At 35.6% G+C, this 23,442-nt stretch overlaps 1 protein-coding gene across 1 annotated transcript in view; it reads left to right on the top strand.

The window, feature by feature from the left end:
* Positions 1–12,971: 12,971 nt before the first annotated feature.
* The window catches only part of LOC139315454 (piezo-type mechanosensitive ion channel component 2-like), a 74,160-nt gene continuing 63,689 nt past the window's right edge, over positions 12,972–23,442 (top strand). The window contains exons 1-6 of the mRNA XM_070941768.1: positions 12,972–13,057; positions 14,258–14,300; positions 16,889–17,075; positions 18,568–18,760; positions 20,086–20,299; positions 22,309–22,471. Coding sequence (XP_070797869.1) covers positions 13,009–13,057; positions 14,258–14,300; positions 16,889–17,075; positions 18,568–18,760; positions 20,086–20,299; positions 22,309–22,471 — 849 coding nt within the window. The 5' untranslated portion in view covers positions 12,972–13,008. The remainder of the gene's footprint in view (positions 13,058–14,257; positions 14,301–16,888; positions 17,076–18,567; positions 18,761–20,085; positions 20,300–22,308; positions 22,472–23,442) is intronic.

Below are 23,442 nucleotides of genomic sequence, written 5' to 3'. Positions count from 1 at the left end.
CTCCGGATCCGCTTCAAGGTGCTAGTACTCACCTTTAAAGCCCTACATGGCTTAGGTCCGGGGTATTTGCAGGACCATCTCCTACCCGCCTCCCACCATCCTGTTCGATCTCACAGGGCTGCCCTCCTCAGGGTACCGTCGGCCAGACAATGCCGGCTGGCGATGTCCAGGGGTAGAGCGTTCTCCGTGGGCGCTTCTGTCCTCTGGAACGAGTTACCCACCGAGCTTCGGATGGCGCCTGATCTCCGCTCCTTCCATCAGGACTTAAAGACCTGGCTGTTTCAACAAATGGGTTGACCTTGTTCCTTGGGTTTTTCTTATTTTGATTGTGGTTATTTTAACTGGGTTTTAATCATTTTGATCTTTTATTATTGTATGTTTTTAACTTGAGTCCTTAGGGAGAAGGGCGGCATATACATTTTTGGTAAATAAATAAATAAATAAATAAATAAATAAATAAACAAATAAATTATAGAGAAATGCTTATTGCATTGAAATTCGTACTCAGAATGTGCAATACACAAATCCTCAAAACCTTAATTCTTGTTGACTTCAATTATGTAGTTTTCTTAGTATTAATGGAGAAATTGTATGCAATTGCCTCTTTTCAGGAAAGCTTTTTCAATTGCATGGTCCAGCCAACACATCTGGGATTCGTCTATCCATGTTGTGGCTTACATGTTTACCTTCTGCAATCTGCCATGATCACATATTCTGCTCTTCAACTACACTTTCTTTCTTGAGACAGCATCCAAACCAAAGTCATTTGTGTTTTCCTTCCTGAGGGTATTTACTTATTGGCTTAAAACACTTATTTCCACAGTCTTTGGACTCTATTAATCAATCATTTCCTATTCACGGTGAGATGGATGGCAAACAAATTTAATAAACAAATAAATAAATAGTCTTCACTTCTCAATATGATAACAAAGAACTTTGCACTACATCTAAGTGGTTTTTTGGTATTCTTTCTGTTCCAGTGAGGCTCCAGTTTGCCTTAGTTTCATACTAAGGAATAGACAGAGAAAGAGTCTATAGATGCTGACAGCATTTGAGGAGTGGTCTAGAAATTTGATGAGAAAGCAGTGAGCCTGGAGTCACCTATTGGTGGGATCCCTATGCTATGAGAGTTATACTCTAGTACAAATGTGTAAATTAAATATATATCAGGAGTGATAATAGGTTCCAGGAATCCAAAAGAACCAAACATGTAAAATATCTTCACTCTTCCAACATTTGGAAGATGGGAGTATTAAAGGCAAACTGATATGCAACAGGAAGTTTAGACATTTAAAATAGAATAATACAATACTATCAAAGGCAATATAAACACAGCAAGCTGGATCTATAAGAACCCTCTTAAGACAGTAAACATAATACAGTACTTTGGTATTGCAATAACTGATACCACAGTAAATGATATCAGTTCCATAGAAAAAGTTTAATGGATAGTCTCGTCTGGTTGTAGCATGTGTGTATCATATATTTTGATTACCGAGATGTAAAAGTGATATTCTAACAAAAGAAACTACAGAGCTCAAGGAAGTGATTTTACAGAAGTTTATTAATAGCACATTTTTCTTTCCTCTTTTTTGAGTTTTAGAAAGTACAATAAGAAGAATGGCCTTGTAATTTGTGATCAGACAATTTACCAAGAAATGATGCAACAGGAACATTGCAACACATTGTTCAGAATGTAAAGAAAAAAGAACTTTTAATAATTTAAAGGGGGAAGCTAGAAAGTTAGAGAAAATACTTTCTATCAGTATAAATCTAAAAGCAAAGGTCTTTGCTTTTTTCACTTCATTATGAAGTACTCTTATTGTCACCCTTACCCTTTCAACGTTATCAGCAAGGTTATACATATACTAAGGATTTGTGTCGTTGCCAGCATAGTATTTTGGATCACTGGAACTACAAAGCCATACATATCCATGTTAACATCAAGGTGATGATTCTTCAGGAATGACAGAATAGTAAACAGAAGAGTGTCCCATCTATTGTTCTCCATAAAGGGAGGTAACGTACTTCATCTCATGTGCCTTACTATCTTTTTGTCAGCAACTTTATTTTCTGTTCTATTGTAAAATGATACTTTTCAATCTATAGCAATTACATCCTAAGTGCTTACTTCTCAATCTGACTTACAAGTTTCCATTATCAAAAATGCTTTCTACCAAAACATTGCTGCCAAGACAGATATTTCCATGTTAACCATCTTCCTGACAAGACACAGAGTATTCTTTGGAGCCGTCTTGTGAGATAAGAGAAAATGGGATTGACTCTATAGTAAATATAATGAATAATTTCAGATCAGGTCCTTGAAGAATTCTGGGAATTAGATGATCTAATGGGTTCCATTGGTTAAACAGACTGGAAATATAAATATAATTTATATAATATAAATAATAAGAAAGATGAACAGCTTGCTGGAAATAAGATCTGGTGAAATGAGATGGAAAGATCATTAGGGCTATTGTACCTATTAAAAGAGGTGTAAGCAGGCAAAATCTCTTGAAAAATATTTCAACTGCTGCATCTTTTGCAAATCTGGCTGCCACTGAAACTGCTATCTTCATTTTAGGAAAAATAAATAGGCTTGGCAGAACTGAGGGAAGTAACAAGATAAGATGGCTAGGTGGGATCAAAGAGATTACAAGGAATGTCCTTGAAAGAACCAGGGAGCCTTACCAGTGACAAGTTGACATAGTATGCATTTTCTAAGGCTCAGCTTTAGACAGTGGTGTCTAACAAACCCATCTAGCCCAGTGGAGCTAGCTGGGGAATTCTGGGAGTTGAAATTCACATATCTTAAAGTTCCCAAAGTTGAGAAACACTGATCTTGCCTCGGTGTTTAGCCCATATTTATCTACCATGCAGCCTGTTTAAAAGACTTCTGTCTGTGGACTTTCTGTCTACTGTATGAACTAATGTCTAAGATACAGTCTTGTTTAGGAGTACAGTGCAGGTACTATTTTGAATAATTTTTTTCTAGGACGAATTTGAACCAGCTTAAGTTCCTCTTAAGAAGCTTGGGATTTCCTTTTTATTCAACCAAAATTGTGAGGTTTTTTTTTTTTTTTAATGGGAGGATCTGAGACAAATCAATCTGTTCAGATGAAAGTTCTTGCTTAAGCCATCCATGAAGCTTGCCTTGCCCTGTCCAGATGATAATTGTTCAGCATTGCATTTACTTTGCAGTTTACAATGTAGTACCAATGCTGTGGCTCCTATTTTACAGTGCAGGTTATTTGCCGCTATGCTATTAAGCATGGAAGCTTTTATTCTATTTTATTTAATGTTATGTATTGTGTTCCCTGCATTATCTGGAAGTGTCGGAGAAACTTATTGCGTGGTTATATTTTATTTATTTGTAAAATCACTTTTAAAGTGACCTATGATAGAGCCTTCAGAATGGGGTTGGAACAGAAATCAAGCTTCCATTATTGAGCAAATGATAGATATGACCTTGGAGGTCAGACAGGCCAAGAAAAGGCAATCAAAATGTCTTGATTCTTTTTTGGGCCTTTGGTAGCCATACCACAAATTCACTGAGTCTTTACAGAATGTCACATCAGTTATGGGAAAAATTCTGACTATCCAGAATCTGACTTGAAAGAATGATATCTTGCCAATTGGTATCCAGTTTTGGTATGGCAACAACCCAGAGTTGGTTTTTGCTTTTCAGGCGCCCCGTTCAGCATTCTGCAAGCTCCACAATAACATGTATAACATGTAATAACATGTATATTTCTTCAATCAATACACTTTCTTTCTGATATGTATTTCTCTATGATTTCAGAAAAATAAAAATTTGATGTGCACCAGTCTTTCTAAATTTTACTAATGCTACCTTAAATACCCTTTCAGTTAGAATTCCGCCAAATGAGATACACTTAAACTAATTCCTTTTTTAAAAAAACATTTTCACAGTATTTCTGACATCAACTTTCTCTTGAATTACGATCAGATCAGAAGATCTCCATGTGAGCTGCTATGATAAGTTTGCCAAACATTTTGCTAATAAATTGCTGCCTGGAAACCTGAGATTAAGATTGTTTATAAACTGTAGTAAATAGATCAATTACCAAAGAAAATCCAGTGTGCTTCATATATTCAGAAAATACTTAATTCAAATCTATTCTGCTTAAATCATATGTTCAGTAATATTGATGTTAATGGAATCTCTTTTATGACTCGGGATGTGAACAAACGTGATTTGGAATTGAGTGTTCTTAATTGTATTAAGATTAGACAGGTAAATAAGATTTTTAATGTCAAGGTATTTCATACTGAAATTTTAGTAAAGGAAGAAAGTATAAAATACAATATATATAACTACTGAAATAATTCCACAGCCATTTGGTACTACTGTAGTGGATTACTTGAACCTGAAAAGGAACCAAATAAAGAGAACTTGGGAAAAGGAAATAGATCAATAATGATCCAACAGCCAGGTTTCTGAGTACTTGTTTGACAGCAAAGAAGAAATAGGATTAAAGTGCAGAGTCAGAGAAGGGGAGCCAAATGGATCAATACTTCCCATTTTATATAACATGAAGATTAATGGAGATTCATCCGTTTTCATTTTACATTTTGTAAAAAATTAATACAGAGCAATTGATCAGTAAACAGGCTATTTGGAGTGAGGTTTTAAAAGGTGTGGGGAATTCATATTTACAATGAAATGTACAGTGGAAAGAGGTTGGGTTGTCTGAAGTTATTTATTCTAGCTAAATTGCATAAGACAAGCCATTCATGCTATTCGCTGCTTTTGTTGATATCTCCTGACCTGCAACTTTATGCTAAACGAACAAGATGATGGAAAATTGTTTAATCTGTGGATTAGTTTTCAAAATAGGACTTCCACTATTCTTAATAGCAGGTAAGACATTTCCATTTCCATTTATGTTGCATTAAGGTAATAGGGAAAATAAGATTGTGCATTTATGTTGTGTTAAGGTCATAGAGAAAATAAAATTGCGCATATTAGCTAGGAAATTAGTTAGGAAAATAATGAAACAGCTTCACTTTCAAATATGGTCACACAGAGAACAGGTTTTCTTGTAGTATTCTCTTATGCTAATGCGCAGGTTTACATTTGTTCTGTAGGAATCAACAAAACTGCTTTAAGTCCTCCTAGATCTACAAATTGTGTTTCTTGATTCAATATGAAACTATAGTTATGATTGATCTGGTCTGAAATTATTTCTTACAATTTTATATTTCATATTTATTAGAATTAATATAGATCAAGGAGATAAAGACTGGATTCTAATAGTTTCAAGATTCTCTTATCATAGCTGAAACTGAAGAATTCAATTTTATTGAAAGTATTAAACATTCTAGAATATGTAGATGAAATGGAGAAAATGATAGAAGGGAATTAGACCTAATTATAGCAGTATGGATAAGAATTGCTTGCTTGCTTAGGCTTAACATTATTTATTTATATAAAAATATGCTATCTATCATGTAAAGCAACCTCAGGGGTGTTTTTGAAGCATATCATATTAACTGCAATATAAAATAGAAAGGAAATACAGTTTGCACCAAGCAAAGCAGATATCTCATAAATCATGCTCTGTAGCCGTGAAATATTTAGTACCGGTATCAGTGAAAGAAGAAAACAAAATTGATGGTGCTACTGGAATGCTTGCCCCAGAGGAACAGCTGGTTGGGAATGCTGTATATTTTTTCAGTTTTAAAATTTACAAACTTTTCTATATTTCCATTAAAACATAAAATTGCTGTCTTGTTTTGACAAGAAGAAACAGGTACAAAATGTTCCTCGAATCAAGGAATTCATTTAAAGAAGGGTGGATACAGCTTTTAGTTGAGTTTGTTTGGCTAAACTAGTAAGTGTAAAGTATTTAATCTGGTTAGTGCTAGTTGGGAATTGCAAGGCTTAAAGTTAAACCTTCCTAGGAAGAGACAATAGCAAATCACTTCTATATTCTTGCCAAGAAATCTACATGGTATGCAATCATCAGAATCAACCTGAACTTGGAGAAAATTTTACCTTTTATAACCAAATTGGCAGGCTTTCAAGATTGCTGGAAAATAATGATTTGCCTGAGTGCAATTGCATGCATGTTTATTTGTGAGGAAGTCCAACTAAATTCAGTGGAATATCCCATCTTTTTATGCAAAAAGAAAACAAAATGCAGCCAGCATTTAATGCAGCCAGCATTAAAACAATGGGCTTAGTCACAAATCTAGGGTTAAAGCAAAAAGTTTAGAAGAACAACTACACAGCATGGTGAAAGCAATGTTTTACATGAAAAAAGTCTCACAACATAGGTAGATAAACTATGGGTGCGAAAGTGTGTCAAAGAACAAATTATGTGGTATGTTGAGAGTCACACTAAAAAGAGCAATATAAAAAGAGGAAGATGGAAAGGAGGATGGCAGGAAATGAAAGGCATAAATTAAAATTTAATTAAAATCATAAATAAAATAATCTTCAGAAGTGGAAGATGTGTTTGTAAGCATTATTAGACACGGTACACTTTCATGTATATTTTATATAACTTAAATTTTAATTACTGTATATGTAAAATCAATATATTTACACTGGATATGCATTTTTTAAAACTTTCCTACTATTGTTAGATAACTAGAGGTGGTTTCAAAGACATTTTATCATTGAATTGGCTACGTCAGCAGAGAGAAATTTGGGTGAAATCATTTGCATTTCAGAGAAAATGAACAGCTAGTTAATAATGTAAAGTATTTTGGACCAAGCAAACATATGCTAAAAAGACAAATATTCAACTATGTGCCTTAACTACCTATACTTTGTTTTCATTAAGTGATAAATTACTAGTATTATAGTAACATTACACAAATTTAGAATAATATTTGGCTATTTTCACAGCTATAGGTTTCAGATACAATGGGCTATCTGTGGTCTACCTCATCTTCCTGCTAATTCTCCCACTGTGTCCCAGACCAAATGATATTACAACGCAAGGTAGGCAAACGTCCACCAAATACTAATTCACCTTTTGATGACCTCCAGGTAGGTATGGATTACAGTCTCCATTTTTTACAGTCAATATACTAAATGCCTACAGAATTCTGGGAATCAGAGTCTCAACCCATTGAGGGTGCCATGTTGACTATAGCATGTTGAACTACACTCAGGTTAATTATAGTGTATAATTTAGTAATCTAGTAGTACTTTAGTACTTTAACCACTAGATTAAATTATACCATATATAATTTAGTCAATTTAGTCTAGTGGTAGAAACAGGAAGCTGTGAGTTCTAGCCCCACTTTAGCCATGAAAGCCAGCTGGGTGACTTTGGGCCAGTCACTTTTTCTTAGCCCAAATCACCTGACAAAGGGCTGGAGGAGGAAGGAATTTAACGTTCATAGAATAGAATAGAGTAGAGTAGAGTAGAGTAGAGTAGAGTAGAGTAGAGTAGAATAGAGTAGAATAGAATAGAATAGAATAGAATAGAATAGAATAGAATAGAATAGAATAGAATAGAATAGAATAGAATAGAATAGAATAGAATTTTTTTATTGGCCAAGTGTGCATATGCATATGCTCTCAGTGTACATAAAAGAAAAGATACGTTCATCAAGAATCATAACACTTAATGATAGTCATAGGGTACAAATAAGCAATCAGGAAACAATATCAGCTTCCTGTCTGGCTTCCGGCACCGCCAGACGGTCCTTCGTGACCGCCACCCCCGTTGCCTGTAAAAGAGCCGCCTTTACATCTGAAAGGCGGCTCGAAAAACTCCATTTCCTGATGGAAATGTGAGTCTGAGCGGGAGGGGGCGGGTAGAGCCCTCTGCGAAGTCCCCAGAGGGCATCGAGTGCACTCTGCTTTTCTGCAGAGCGAGGCGCTGGAACCGGATTAACTAACGAAACTAACAGATGGATTTATTAAAAAAGATGAGACTTGGATTTTGGACCCTAAATCGCAAGTATCCTTAATGAATTTACAAGCATTTTAAAGTGAAAGAGGAAAAAAAAAAAGCTTTAAAATGGCCGCTGAGGCTTGGGAAGTAGAAGAAAGCTGAAAGTAAGAGTCCTTCCATAACAGATACAAAGTAGCGGAATATATAGTGCTGGCTACAATTTGAAAGAAAAAGAGTTATTTTAAGTTCCTCTCTTCTTGGAGATTTGTACTTGATCTTGTTTGGAGGGTAAAAAAGAACAGTTTGCTGGAAGGATGGCGTTACTAATTAAACCTGATAGACAAGAAGGGGGGGTGCTCCCCCACTCACAACTGTTTGAACAAGCTCTGAGCCTACAGACTTTGCAGAATGGTTTTAATTTAAAAGAATTTATCCAGGAGGAAATGGCAAAATATTATGAGACTGTGAACCAGAAATTTGAAAATTTAAGGCAGGAAATTAAAGAAATAATACAACAAAAGTATGATAATTTGCAACAAAAGATTGTAACAGTGACTAATGGTTTTTCAGAAGTTGTTATAAAGTTGGATACAAATATTAAATTGCTAGAGTCTAAAATGGAGAAAATTGATAATTTGGATAATAAAATATTAAGAATTGAAAAGGACTTAATAAATATTCGAGATAATAGCTCAGAACTAAAGTCTAAAGAGGAAGCTGGTCACGAGACTTATAATGCAGAAGATATAAAGCAAGGAATTGAAAGAGAGGTTGTAATGCTGCAATACAGGATTACAGAATTTGCGATCAGAATCAGAGGTTTACAGGAAAATAACAGTGATGACTTAAGAAAAACATCTGCTCAAGTTTTGGCTGGGATCTTAAAGGTTCATCCTGAGGAGGTATTCAGTAAAATTGATAAGGCTTATAGAGTGAATTCCTGGATTGCAAAACAAAGGCAACTGCCTAGAAATGTGGTGATTTACTTTACAGATAAAGAGATAAGAAATGATATTGTGCAAAAATCTTTTAATTCTACTTTACAACTGAATGGGAGAAAAATTTGGATATATAAGGAATTACCGCCTAAGATGGTAAGAGATAGAAAGAAATTTGGACTCTTGGTGACTGAGTTAAGAAGACAAAATATTCCATACAGGTGGGATGTCCCAGTGGGTATAATACTGAGATATCAAGGAATAAGATATCAGTTAAATACTGTTGAAAAAGCGGAAGAATTTTATTATAAGGTACTTAAAAAGCAAAATCAACAAGAGATAGAAATTCAAGAAAAGCAGAAGGAGATGGAGACAATGAAGAAAACAACAAGTTAAAGAGGTCTCCACAGATGAGCCGCTTTTGGATTCTCTTTCAGAGGTCTCAGCTGGATTATTTAATATAAGAGAGGCGGTTCCGGATCCTATTGCAATGATTTGTCAAGCCACAAACCAGCATGGAAGTCAATTAGTTGATATACAATTTACGGAACCAGAAAGATCTCAGCCACAAAAGCAAATCCAACAGGATCAAGTTATACATCAGCAAAACCAAATAGTTGACACACAACCTACAGAAAGGAATTTAGGATGGAGATCCAACCCACAAAAAGTCAAGAAAAGAAGAAGTAGGTCTCACAAACATAAAAACTTTTAAACTAAACAGCAATGTAATGCCAGTTACTTATGAGAGGACTGAATATATGAAAAGATAATTGGCAAAGTATTGGTTTATTTTATCCTGAGGATAGGGCAGATCTCTGCAGTGCTGAATTATTTTGGGATGTGAAAAAGGCCTTAAATCGAATGGTTGGAAACATCTTGTTTGTTTTTTGGATTTCCGGATAAATATATTACGTGTATGTTGAGTTATATGGCAAGAGATTTACTGGATTGGGGCACGCAGAAGATCTGGTTGTTACCCTATTATGATGGCTGGAATTAATAATCTGGATAAAAGACACCTCCATAAACATTATACGGAATATAATTATAAAGTCACTCGGGTGGTTGTCGGGGTTTTTTTTTCTTTCTTCCAATATGAAGATATTTGTTACTGATGGGGGCAGATGGTAATTGAAGATACTGAAAATACTGCTGGAATAAGGATGCGATGTTACCCTAACATGGGTGATGGAGTTTATCATCCAGTTGAAGGATATTACAGAAGATGCTATATGGATTACAAGCTTAAAGTTTTTTTCTTTTAGGATTTTATTTACATAAGGGAATATTTTTCTAGGGGAGTGGGCAGAAGAATAAAGATATTAAGAATAATTATGGTAATTTTGTAGGAAAGTGGGTGGAGATAGGTTAGGTTATGGATTGTTTAGTTTAAAGAAAAGGGATATTATGTTTAGATGTGAATATATGTAATGAAGGGGGGGAAGGAAATGGGTAGTTGAATTGAATAAGTGTTAAATTAGGATTTATCGAATAGTCTTAGAGTGGAAGTATGCTTTGAAATGTTATATCGTATGGGGGGTAGTAAAAGGGTAGATCATGAGCGGAAATTGTTAAATTGGGAGATATAATAATATTATTATGTTAAATCAGGAGTTATTAGACATTGTTATAATAGAATGTCACTTTGAAATGCATATTATAGCATAGTATAAGGGGGGTATGATAATTTTATTTAGAAAGAAAGGGTCAGTATATGGAGATGGAGTAAGTGGATAGTAAAGCATGATATAATCTGTTATGAATTTGGGTTTTATTATGAAGAAGTCAAAGGGGAAGGGGGGTGAGGGGGGTTAGGGAGGAGGGGGGGAAAAGGGGGAAAAATTTGTATTTGAAAAACTTTTTCAATAAAAAAAAAGGAAACAATATCAATATAAATCATAAGGATACAAGCAACAAAGTTACAGTCATAAGTGGAAGGAGATGGGTGGTGGGAACAATGAGAAGATAATAGTAGTGCAGACTTAGTAAATAGTTTGAGAGTGTTGAGGGAATTATTTATTTAGCAGAGTGATGGTGTTTGGGAAAAAACTTCTTGTGTGTTGTGGAGGTTAATAAAATCAATGAACCGTGAACCTTTGTCTCTATGAATTTCTACTTTAACAAATGAGCCTTTAAATCATTTAACAGTAAATGTTTTTATTTATATAATAAAAACATAACAATATCTATACAATTAATAAACAGCACTTAGTTACTATAATTAATTATCCTGTCAGTTATATATCTATATCTATTCTCTCTAAGCTATGTTATCTATGACTATTCTTCCTCAGAAGAAATATTATTATAAACCACCATAACTGCTCTTCTAACAGACTTCCAAACTGCTCACTATTGTTTAACAGAAGATCCTAGAAGAGTTAAGACCTAAGACCAAATAGCTAAGATGAGTGAAGATCGAAGAGCAAAGAGTTTCTGACAAGAATCTCCTTTTATACTGCTAACTATGACAGTTAGGGTAGGACCCTGGAGATTCAAACATATTAGCTGCCCTCTGATTGGCTTATGTATCTGTCCATTCCAAAAGCCATTAATAGGCACAGCTATAGAGAAATAAATTTTCTCTAACATTGTGTCTAGTTGTTCTGATGTGCAGTGCTCTATAGCATCGTTTTGAGGGTAGGAGTTGAAACAGTTTATGTCCAGGATGCAAGGGGTCTGTAAATATTTTCACAGCCCTCTTTTTGACTCGTGCAGTATACAGGTCCTCAACGGAAGGCAGGTTGGTAGCAATTGTTTTTTCTGCAGTTTTAATTATCCTTTGAAGTCTGTGTCTGTCTTGGGTTGCAGAACCAAACCAGACAGTTATAGAGATGCAGATGACAGACTCAATAATTTTCAAGTGGGACAGCACTAGCCTTTCAAAGGTTTTCATGACTACAGATGTTAGAGCAACTGGTCTGTAGTCATTCAGTTCCTTGATGGTGGGCTTCTTTGGCACTGGGATGATAGTAGAGCATTTGAAGCAAGAAGGAACATAGCACATCTTTAGCAATTTATTGAAGATACGGGTGAAAATGGGGGCCAATTGGTCAGCACAGACTTTTAAGCAAGAAGGAGTTATCTTGTCTGGGCCTGGAGCTTTTCCTGCCTCTCGTCTGTGAAATAGGACTTGCACTTCCTTTTCTGTGATCACTAGGGGTTGTGAACCCAAAGGGATGGGGTCAGTTGTAGGAGGCTTGGCTGTTGTTGGTGTGTCTGAGATGGGGGTTGTGGAGATAGGTGGCTGTAGTTTCTTTTCAAACCTGCAGTAAAACACGTTCAAGTCATCTGCCAGTTGTTGATTTCCTTCAGCCTGGGAAGGAGGTTTGCCACTGCCGGTGTTTTTTTAAGAGTTTTCCACATGTTTGCTGGTTCATTTGTTGAGGACTGATTCTTTAGCTTTTCAGAGTAGCTTCTTTTTGCTGCCCTGATCTCCCTTGTTAATACATTTCTGGCCTGATTGTATAGCATTTTATCACCTTTTCTGTAGGGTTCCTCTTTGGAATGACGTAGCTGCTTAGGTTTAGCTGTGAACCAAGGTTTGTTGTTATTGTATATTCGCAAGTTCCTGGTCAGTACACACAGGTCTTACAGAAGCTGACATATGATGTTACAGTATCTGTGAGTTCATCCAGGTCTGCAGAGGTATCTTCAAAAATATTCCTTAGCCTTGAGTTATTTATAAAAATAATAAAGATGGTATGGAAATAAATAAATAAATAAAACATTGAATAAAATGAAATAAACTACTAGACTGTGCCTCTTTTATGGTCTCTGATCTGCACTTATTGCTCTTGCCGCAGAACATTTCCAACAAAAACTTCTAAATCACAATATTCTTTTGGATCGTATTTAAGAACCATAGCATTATTTCAACATTGGTCTGAAAACCTTTGACTAATTTCATTTATCTATATATACTTGACTTTAATTGGCTAGGTATCCTTTATGATTAATTCCATTCTGGAAGGCAGATATTTATTCTCTCATAAGTAGTAGTAGCATCATGATTTAGAAAGCAACTTTTTAAATTTTTAAGATTTTTCTCCTTAAGTTACATTTAAAAAAAAATAGTGGGATTGTGTAATGGAATAGAAATGTTTAAATAATGTTTATGTTTTTGTCTTTCAGGCTGCACTGGGCACTTGCTTAGAACCATCAGCTATACCAGCTTCATTTTCCTTATGTTACAAGGGTCTTTTCAAATTGCTTTCTACTACTTACCACCTAATGGTACAGATCAGTTCAAAATTTCATGGCAATAATTTATTCTAGGGGTAAAAAACATTACAACTAGAGATCAGACTTGGAATAACTTATCAATGATATTTTTGCCCAACATAATTAACTGGTTACTTAACCAGGAGTTTGTGTTCTTTGAAACACCATCAATATTTGTAAAACGAAAACTCAAAAGATTAAAAACTAATTCCAACAAATGTAGAGTAAGAAACAGAAAAGAAAAAGAAGTCAAAGAAGAAGTTAAAAATTCCAGAAAAGAAAGGAGAAGAAAAGAAAAAGAAAAAAGATACAAAGAAGTAGATTCCTATCTTCTTTACAGCAATCATAGTAGAATTCTGGGTGGCCATTTTGAATTTCTCAAGTTCTAAACATTACCTCAGAACGGTTTGTTCTGAGGTTGTTTGAAATTTGAGAAATTCAAAATAGCTTCTACATTATTACTGTACAGTATCTCTATAGAAAAAGAAATAGGGTATAAAGTATATTTTAGTATGCAAAGACTTGGTTTATGTGTGGTTTAGTAAGCTATAATGTTACATTCTTTGAAGAAAGGGTATTGAATCTAGATTCTAGAAGGTACTTATAGGTACAAAATAACAATGTCTAGTTTCATGTAAATTTATCTTTAAACCTGAATTACTGGGAAATTGTTTACGTTTAGAATTTTTTTCCTTTTTTTGGAATCTACCCCCAAAAAATCTTTAAAAATGCTCATTTACTTTGTTCAAAAGCAGACACAAATATTTTTAAAAGTGTCATTTGGGGATAAAATTATTTTCTGATTTGGGTGATATGAGGCCATTCAAAACTATATTACAACAATTGTTATATCAAAACAAATATTAGAAATATTTGTCATCATTCATAGGGTTCAAGCTAAACATGACTTGGGACATGTCCCTCATGTTTATATATATTGATTTTAATTTGAATTAGAATGACATTGTTTTTACATTTGTTTTGCACTTATTTCCTTGCCAATTTCAAAATTCTAAGACATTCATATGAAGGACTGCAAATGTTTCATTTTAAAAGTTTTTGCCAATAACACAATCCATGTGTTAGACAGCCCGCCCACAAACACCCCCCAGTTCCACCAAGATCTACATTTTTTAGTACAAACAATACATTAAAATATTGAGGAATGGAATATAATGGCTGTTTCCAAACCAATGGTTTTTCTTTTCACAGATTTTTTTGGGGAGGAAGTGCTGTCACATTTTGGTATTGTACGGTAAGATTTTAATTCAATTGACTGATTTTATTGTTGGGGTGGGAGAAGGTAGGGGTGTCCACAGGGCATAGTTGAAAAAAGTCAAAATAGCAGCTATGACACTAAAATTGAAACACTTCCCATTTTTTATATATGCCACAGAGCTTTGATTGCACCATACAGGGCAATAACTAGAGACTTTGAATAAATAGTTTATTATTTCTATATATTTATAAATAATTTAATATTTTGATAAATATAAATAAATCAGTGGTGGGATTCAAAAATTTTTACTACCAGTTCTGTGGGCATGGCTTGGTGGGCGTGGCTTGGTGGGCATAGCAGGGGACGGATACTGTAACATCTCCATTCCCTCCCCACTCCAGGAAAAGGTTACTGCAAAATCCCCATTTCTTCCTGATCAGCTGGGATTCGGGAGGCAGACAATAAATGGGAGCGGGGTCAGTCACAGGTGGTATTTACCAATTTTCCAAACTACTCAAAATTTCCGCTACTGGTTCTCCAGAACTGGTCAGAACCTACTGAATACTACCTCTGAAATAAATACCAGTAATGGCAGACAAGCCTTCCTGTCCCATTGCTAACCAATTTCCAAAGGTTCTAGAAAGTCATTAAGGGAAGCTCAATGCTGTTGTCTTTTTGACAGCCAGATTTGATGGATCAGGTGGCTTTGTTCCTCACACCTTGGGAAAACTTATTTAAATGTATGCTGCATCTGCTTCCATTTTGAATCATTGGCATTTTTACACACCAGTTGTTTTGCCTCACTGGTGTAGCTTGTAACATGTCTGCACTGGGACTCTCAGCCTATGCATTGGGGTCTCCTTGTAGCAGCTTCACTGGTGCAGGTTGTTTTTTAGTGGCCCATCTTAGGTTATTCCATCTTCATTATGGAAAGCTCTAAAAGGCCACTTTGCACCATTCTAGGTTTGGCTCCAACCCTAATTGGTCTCGTGATGCTGTCTGTTTTGGAGAAAATGAATCAATACATTAATGACTCTTCTCCGGTATTTTGTAGGTAGTATTTTCTTTTGAATTTCTTGATTGCAGACCTGCGGGCAGTCTGTTGTCCTCATAATAGGAACTCTCGCCTCACCCCATATCTTGGCTCCCAGGTTCAAGCCAAGGATTCCTCTTTTTATCCTTCCTTCAACAGTGTAGTAGTATAGTATAGCTTTTATTGTACATCAGGTATACAACAAAATTGGTTTTAGCCTCACTGGTGCAATCCATGGCAAAAAATACAAACAACATAAATAGTATAAAGAATAATCCCTATGCAAGTAATAAAGGAAAAAAGAAAAAGAAAAAAGACTAGTCATGCATTTCCGCATGTGCGTGGAGTGATTGTAGTCGTGTCTGACAGCCCAAGGATAGAAACTATTTTTAAACCTATTTGTTTGGCTGGCTATGCTTCGATGTCTTCTGTCCGATGGTAGAAGTGCAAAGAGACACTGACCAGGGTATGAATCATCTTTGAGTATCATCCTTGCTCTGCTAAAGCAGTGAGACCTGGCGATGTCATCCAGTGGTGTTAGAGGGCAACCAATGGCTTCTTGTGCCGAATTGATCACTCTCTGTAGTGCCTTCCTAGAGATTCAACAACCCGTTTCTTACCAGAAAATATCCCTTTTTCCCCAATACAGCCACCAGAGCAATTTGCAATAATAGTCACAGCTTTTGGCATATGCACCCAGTTGCAAATACAGGTATTGAAAAGGAAGGAAGGAAAGATATGTGCTCACATTTTTATTTTCTTTGTGTATGGCATGAAAATAGAGGGGACTTTTGTTATATGGTAGATGGGGCAGGAGATTAATTATATGATGTTCTTTGCACTTCCCTCTTGGAAACTGAAGGATAAGAAATCAGCAAAAAACCAACAGAAATTAAGAGGATGCTTTTAAACTGTGCTGTGAATGTTTGGGAGGATAAAACATTGGCGGTATGCTCTTATTTCTCAAACCCATTATCATTTGGTACCCTCCAGTATGGTGAAGTCACCTGTCAGTAGTGCAAACACCATTTTATTATAACTCTGCCTACTAGATTTGGTTTTCAAATTTTCAGCAGACTTATATATGGCAGCAAATAATTTGTTTTCTGTATCTCTCTGCTGCCATCCAATGATTATCTAGATTTCTGTATTGGTAGCCTTAATTATGGGAAATAAAGTTTAAAATATATTGGATAGCCTTAATTATGGGGAATAAAGTTTAATACATAATAATTCTGAAGAAGATTTATCTATAAGGTGGAGGTTAAGAGGGTAAATGAATATAGAAATGACAACTTCAACTGTGATACAAAGTAAGCAGCTGGTGCATGTATCTCTTGGTGAATAACCTGGACCTAAATCTTATTGATATGAGTATAATTTATTTCCAGGCATGTGGATTTAAAATACAATTGGAGGGTGTTAGATACTCTCCAGCTTTCTGAGCTCCAAGAATTAAAGAAAAGCTTGTATTGTTTTACCTAAATCAGAATCTGATCCATTGCAAATGGAGCAAAAATAAAGAAGTTTCTCCTACTAGACTGTGAAAATCTTAGCTTTATAAAATAGTAACATTCCATGTATCCTGTAGGTTTAGCAGGCTTGATGCTGGAAACATCATACATCTTTTGGCTCCTGACATTGGAATGTTTCTTTTTGGTCTGATTGTTACCCTGCTTTGCCGTAAGACAGTGAAACTCAACAACTGGGAAAGTGAGCCTCCATCTGGAGACCAAGATCAGTTTTCTTCAGATGAGGAAGAAGACATGAAAGAAACGGTAGAGATGCTACATGTGTTGCATTTCTTGATGTAACAGAAACAGAATGAAGATTAGAAAAGGCAAAGGAGAGGGTCTTCCTTTATTCTTTATAATAGAAGCAATTAGTGATTTAATTTTCGTAATATTCTGAACCTCAAACTAGCAACCACTTTTTAGCCTTGTACCTTGTGTTATTTTAAACTGTGTTATTTGTTTTTATTTCAATGTCTGTTTGTCAGACGTCAAAATATCTGGTCACAATTGTGCAGTCCAAGCCCTTCCCCCTTCTTATATGCATTACATGTATTCACAAATATGTCATGTAAATCCAGAGAACTGAGTTAGTTTCATAAAATGTTTGTGCAAATATAACTGTCAAGTATAAATAACATGAATCAAAATATGAATCTACTCAAGTGTAGTATGGTGGTTAGTTTGTAGCTCAGATTTTTGCATTCAACCCAACCATAGTAGTTTATGGCTCAGTCAATTTTGGTTTGTTCACTGAACCATGATGACAGAAACTGAGGTTTACCATACTTCAAAGTCTGAGAAATGGGACATAATCAGTGAATTAATTGGAAATGGAGATAAATCATCAAATGAGTTATTTGGCTTGAACTTCAGCTTTAAACTACCTAATAATCTGTGTGTAATCCTTATAATTAAATAGCAATAATTGTGTACAAATGTTTGATTTGGACTCATTAGGCTTATGTGATACATATCTATTCAGAAAATAAATCTGACTAAATTCAGAGGAGCTGAAGCAAAGTATAAACATAACTACAGCCTAAAAATTATTTTTTTAAAAAAACACCACATTAAAAAAAAGAAAAACTTTCACCTCCTAGGTAAATCTCAGGTAAACATGTACTCATTGAAGAGCGCAGAAAGAAATACCTGTGCTAGATATGTCTAATTGCTCATATTCCTTCCAAAAGTAGATAGACCTTTCCACATTTATCAGACGAGAAAATAGTTTTTTGTTTTGCTTATTTTAAAAAATATGACAACACAGATATATTGAGTACATTGGCATATCAACAGCACTGTAATCATTTATTGATAGGGTATCAGGCTTTAAGAAGATGAAATAATTCATCAACACCCCCCCCATTGGGTTTGTTTAGCAATAACAATAGCTTTAGACTTATATACCACTTTACAGTGCTTTACAGCCCTGTTCTAACCTCTCTAAGAGTCAGCATATTGTCCCCAACAATTTGGGTCCTCATTTTACCCATCTCAGAAGCATGGAAGGCTGAGTCAACCTTGAGCCTGGTGAGATTTGAACTGCCAAATTGCAGGCAACCGGCAGTTAGCAAAAGTAGCCTGCAGTACTGCACTGTAACCACTGTGCCACAACGGTTTAAGTGCTTTATTTGGAGAAACAACAATTCCTTACACAGAATTGTAACAGAATCTCTGACCCTCCTGTTGTCTGATGGTTTTGCTGCTTGTGTTGAGTACTGATTCTTGATCTATATACTGTATTCTATGTCCGCAGGAATCTGAAGCAGAAACTGAAGATACTGAGGACACAGACATTGGTTGTCTGTTTGAAAAGGATCATTTAAGACGCAGCCATTCAGGTTTTCTTCTGAAATTCACTTTGTTCCTAACAGGCTTGGAGAGTCTTTGTGAAGACACACTTAGAACTACTGGAAAAGTCTTCATTATGCTTCTGTTAGGCTCAACAGGTACAAGTTACTTCACATATTTGTGGGACAGTGGGTTAGGTTAGGCACAACTTAGTGCCCCCACAAGAGGAAAGAAAAAGGAAAGTGATCTCTGGCATTTTTAAATCTGAATACAGCATTGGGGTGTTTGTATGACAAGATACTACAGATTATACCAAATGGAGAACAGGTATCTCCTGGTTTGTTTTAGTTAGTAATGATCCCTCTTTCTCCATATGAAGAAGTCATAAATGGCAAGCTTGGCCCCATAGTCGCAGTAACTTGGAACTGTTAGCTAGATTAGCTTTTGCTTTTCACCTGTCTCTTATCCACACCCACCACATTGTTGCAGACTTCTCCATTCTGATTAGGAGAGTGGAGCAGCAGCTCTCCATAACAGCCCCAATTTCTCATGTGGCTCATGTGGCTTCTGAGGAAAATTACAATAATTGCCTATCCCTGCTCTTACAGGAAGTCCTTGCTTAACAACCTTAACTGGGACTATCGATCCATTGCTAAGTGCCCTGGTTGCTAAGTGGAAAATCACATGAACGTGATGGGCATATGACATCAATTCCTTTATCATGAATTATTAAAACAAGATTAAATGTTAAATATGTGACCATGCCTTGGAGTTTGACTTCCAAATTCTCCATTAATTCTGCTTGTCAGAAACTGATTGTAAAGCACATAAATGGCAATCACGTGACCATGTACATGTATACATCTGAAGTAGACTGTGTTGTTTCTCTTTGTCATATATAGGATGCTGCAATAGATATATATCCCAGGGTGCTTTTCTAAGGCAACTAGCCTTTCCTGGTTTTCATTTAGCTTTTCATCCAAGAAGCTCTTTCAGTTCTTTTTCAGTTCTTCAGATATTTCTTGGATGAGAAGTGAAATGTTTTCAAAGAAAAAAACTAAGAAATTCCAATTGCCTTTTGGAAAACACTGTGACAACCATAACCTGATTGAGAATCTCCATTGACAATGAATTTAAATGTGAGAATTGATCATAAAGTTATGTTTTTTTAACACCATTGTAACTTTGAATGGTCATTAAATGAGACTATTGGTATATGAGCATTACCTGTATTCCATTTTATTTTATTTTATTTTATTTTATTTTATTTTATTTTATTTTATTTTATTTTATTTTATTTTATTTTATTTTATTTTATTTTATTTTATTTTATTTTATTTTATTTTATTTTATTATTTTATTTTTTTATTTATTACATTCAGAGAGCTTTTATTTCTATGGAGGTGTTCTTAATTTTGTGATGGTTCTCCAATGGTATAAACTGAACCTTATAACCAAGAAAATCATATTCCCTTATCCCTAGGTATAATTCTACCTTCTGCATGCTCAGCAGTTTATTTCTTTACCTTCTTGGCTTTGTGCACCTGGTGGTCCTGGAATTATCCAATCAGTCCAGTTCTCTTCAATAGTTTGTGTGTTTTTCTTGCAATATTTTCCATGGGACATATCATTGTGCTTTACTTGTACCAACTGCCATACTTCCAGGACCTTATTCCTTCAGAAGTCATTTATGTCAGGTAAAAACAAATCTCAGAAGGTGAAACCACAATTGACTGGTTATTTTATTTACATTCTCAGTGCTTCCTATGTACATGTTCATCCAAATTACTTGCAAAATCATTCTAAGTACCGTAATAGTTAAGATTATAGCTTTGCTCATTCACATTTATGTACTTGCAAATTATTATTTGAAGTGATTCTGCTCAAAGGAAAATATACATATTTCACTGAATTATGAAACAGAACAGATGTTACCAACTTGCTTGAACTCTTCAGATGTGTTCAAAATTCTGAAATGTTGTTATACTTGACAGAGAATTTTGGAAAATCAAGTCCACCAGATGCCTGAAATAGACTTGAGGCAATAGAATTTGAAGATTCAGGGAAGTTTCCTTTTTAAAATTGTGTTTTATTTGAGGTTGATGTATACATGTATTCCTGAGAGCAGGAATATAATCTGAGCAATGATTAGCTATGCAGGTGTAGTAATTATAATAGAAAGTTGTTTGATTCTATAATTATAATAGAAAATACAGTAGAATGTTAAAGTTTGAAGATGGCTCTGAAAATAATATTTGGCAACCATTATGGTAACACCAGCTTAGCCTGGGTAGGGAGGAGGAAGTGAGAAAGAAACTCAAGATTGCCCTGTTTTTATTTTCTTGGGCAGCACTTGGAACAGGGGGAGTGAGAGACAACCTGCCAGATTTTCAAGATTAAAGCTATTCTTTTCAAACAGTCCAAATCAGGAAAAAGTCTATCGGAACTCTATTTTTTTAATTACAAGATATAATAAGAGAAATCTGGCACCCTGACACTGTTTCCTTTACACTCCCTCTTCTATGCAAGAGAATCAAAGCTAGGCAATTTTGAGTTTCTTCTGACTTCCTCTTCCCTTCTCAGGCTAAACTCTTGTTTATGTAACACCTTTTCAATCACTTGTTCAAGGACATCTCTGTTCTTTTTCTACATATGCATGGGGCAAAGCAGAGGTGGGTTTCAGTAGGTTCTGACCAGTTCTGGAGAAACGGTAGCAGAAATTTTGAGTAGTTCGGAGAACTGATAGTAAATATTCTGATTGGCCCTGTCCCCATCTATTCTCTGCCTCCCAAGTCCCAGCTGATCGGGAGGAAATGGGGATTTTGCAGTAACATTCCCCTGGAGTGGGGAGGAAATGGGGATTTTGCAGTATCCTTCCCCTGGAGTGGGGTGGGAATGGAGATTTTACAGTATCCTTCCCCTGCCATGCCCACCAAGCCATGCCACACCCACCAAGCCACACTCATAGAACGGTAGTAAAAAAATTTGAAACCCACCACTGTGGCAAAGCCTAACATCTACATTGCTATAACCTACCAGGAACAGAGTCCAAGGACTTGTGCTCTATTTTTGTATGCCTGGGAAGAAAGATAGAACAATTTGAGCCAGATTAACAATCTCTGAGAAAAAGGCCATATAGAATGATGAGCAAAGAAGACACAGAAAAAATCCTTAACCCCCTATCAACACGATACATGTGATCTGCTGGTTAGAATTAAATTAGGTGTTGAGGAATTAGTTCCCTTGGATCCACTCCTCCAACATGTGATGTGTGAATCTGAGTTTTTTATTTTGTTTTATTTTAAATTTTTTCAAAAATAAACTGGAGCATCAAAAAGAAAAAAAGATAATATATTGCATAGTTTTGAAGAACATTTTGTGATTTTCTCTTTTCACTAGAGGTGGCACTGTCCAGAACTGTAATCTTTTAATCTGTGCATTTTGCATATAACAAAGCCAATATGTTTTAACCATGTTGGAAGTAAACAAGCCATATAGCTTGGCTTATATGAAATGGTAGTAAAAAATTCTGTGTTATGACTTAATTATTACAGTATTGCATTGACCTATTAAGAAAGCTGAATTGCTGCTGCTGCTATTATGTAATGATTAATTGTTAGTGGACTAATATATTGTGGCACTATTCTTTTTTGTTTTTATAAAAAAAATAAATCTCCAGATTTTCTTCTACTGTCTTTTTCTCTAGGGTCTTGGGCATAATGCCATTTATTAAGACAAACATTACAGCACCTTGGAAACTACACATTCATCCTCACCTAAACTGGCCAGTGGCTTTGAATCCTTTTTTCCTTCTTGCCCTGTATTATTTATCGGTCAGAATGTTACAGCAGTGGGCATTGCCTGATAAGGTATGGTGTATATTAAAATTGAGTGTGACTAAGCGAGACTTTGAGATTTCCTCTCAGGGACACAGAATGATCTAATTTGGCTTATATTCCTATTCTACTTGCATTTAACTGATCTTTCTATTTTTATAAGTCTCCTTTTCAATAGTATTAAACTCTCCATTACTGTGTACCATTTGAGAAAAAGTTCAGCTAGCCACTATGTATGTATGTATGCTTATATTTCATGAGATTTTGATGAGACTCTTTAGTTTTCAGTTTACTTTATTGTCATTGCACCTCGTACAACGAAATAGGGTTAACTGTTAATGTGTCTGCTGAACTGATTTGAAAGAGATGTAACTTCATCCTATAAATACTATAGGGTTGTTCTAAGGAATGTATTATTAGTGGAACTTTGTCAACATTTCAGATTTTTCTGGGTTGATCTCAAGACAGGATGAATTATCATGAGCTGTGCCTCAAAAATTAAGAATCTGAGTCTTAGCAGGCAATTTTTAAAATGATGCCAGCTTCAACAGACCCTGTTGCTGTTGTTAAGTGAATCCCACGTGGTCATTAGACGAGGACCCACCCCAATCCAAACCATTCTTCTTGAAAGGCAGAGACTGCCTCCACTTCAGTTTTCTCCCCCCATTTGTCTTTTGGCCACTCGCCTACACTGCTGTTATTACTGCCACCATTGCTAGCTACAGTGCCCACAGCCCCTGCACGCCACTGTATCTGCTGCTACTGCTGCTCCAAAACAACACAATCTTTCCCACTTCCATGGCTACCATGGTTGCCACCACTGTTGCTGCTGCCTCCATTATCAGTCACTTCCACCACCCACTGCCCATTGCTGCACCTGCTGTGGGCAATGGGCAGCAGGTGATGGGGATAATTGTGGATGGCAGGTAGTGGTAGGGAGGATAGCACTGGTGGGTGCAGGGATCAGTGCCAGACTAACAATCTGGCAGAAACAATATTCCAGT

Source organism: Pituophis catenifer, unplaced genomic scaffold (genome assembly GCF_029215685.1).
Source record: "Pituophis catenifer annectens isolate HBS135680 unplaced genomic scaffold, rPitCat1.0.hap2 SCAF_3, whole genome shotgun sequence".
Classification (NCBI taxonomy): Eukaryota; Metazoa; Chordata; class Lepidosauria; order Squamata; family Colubridae; genus Pituophis; species Pituophis catenifer.
The sequence above is the reverse complement of the archived record's forward strand: the minus strand, read 5'-3'. Positions and strand labels throughout refer to the sequence as shown.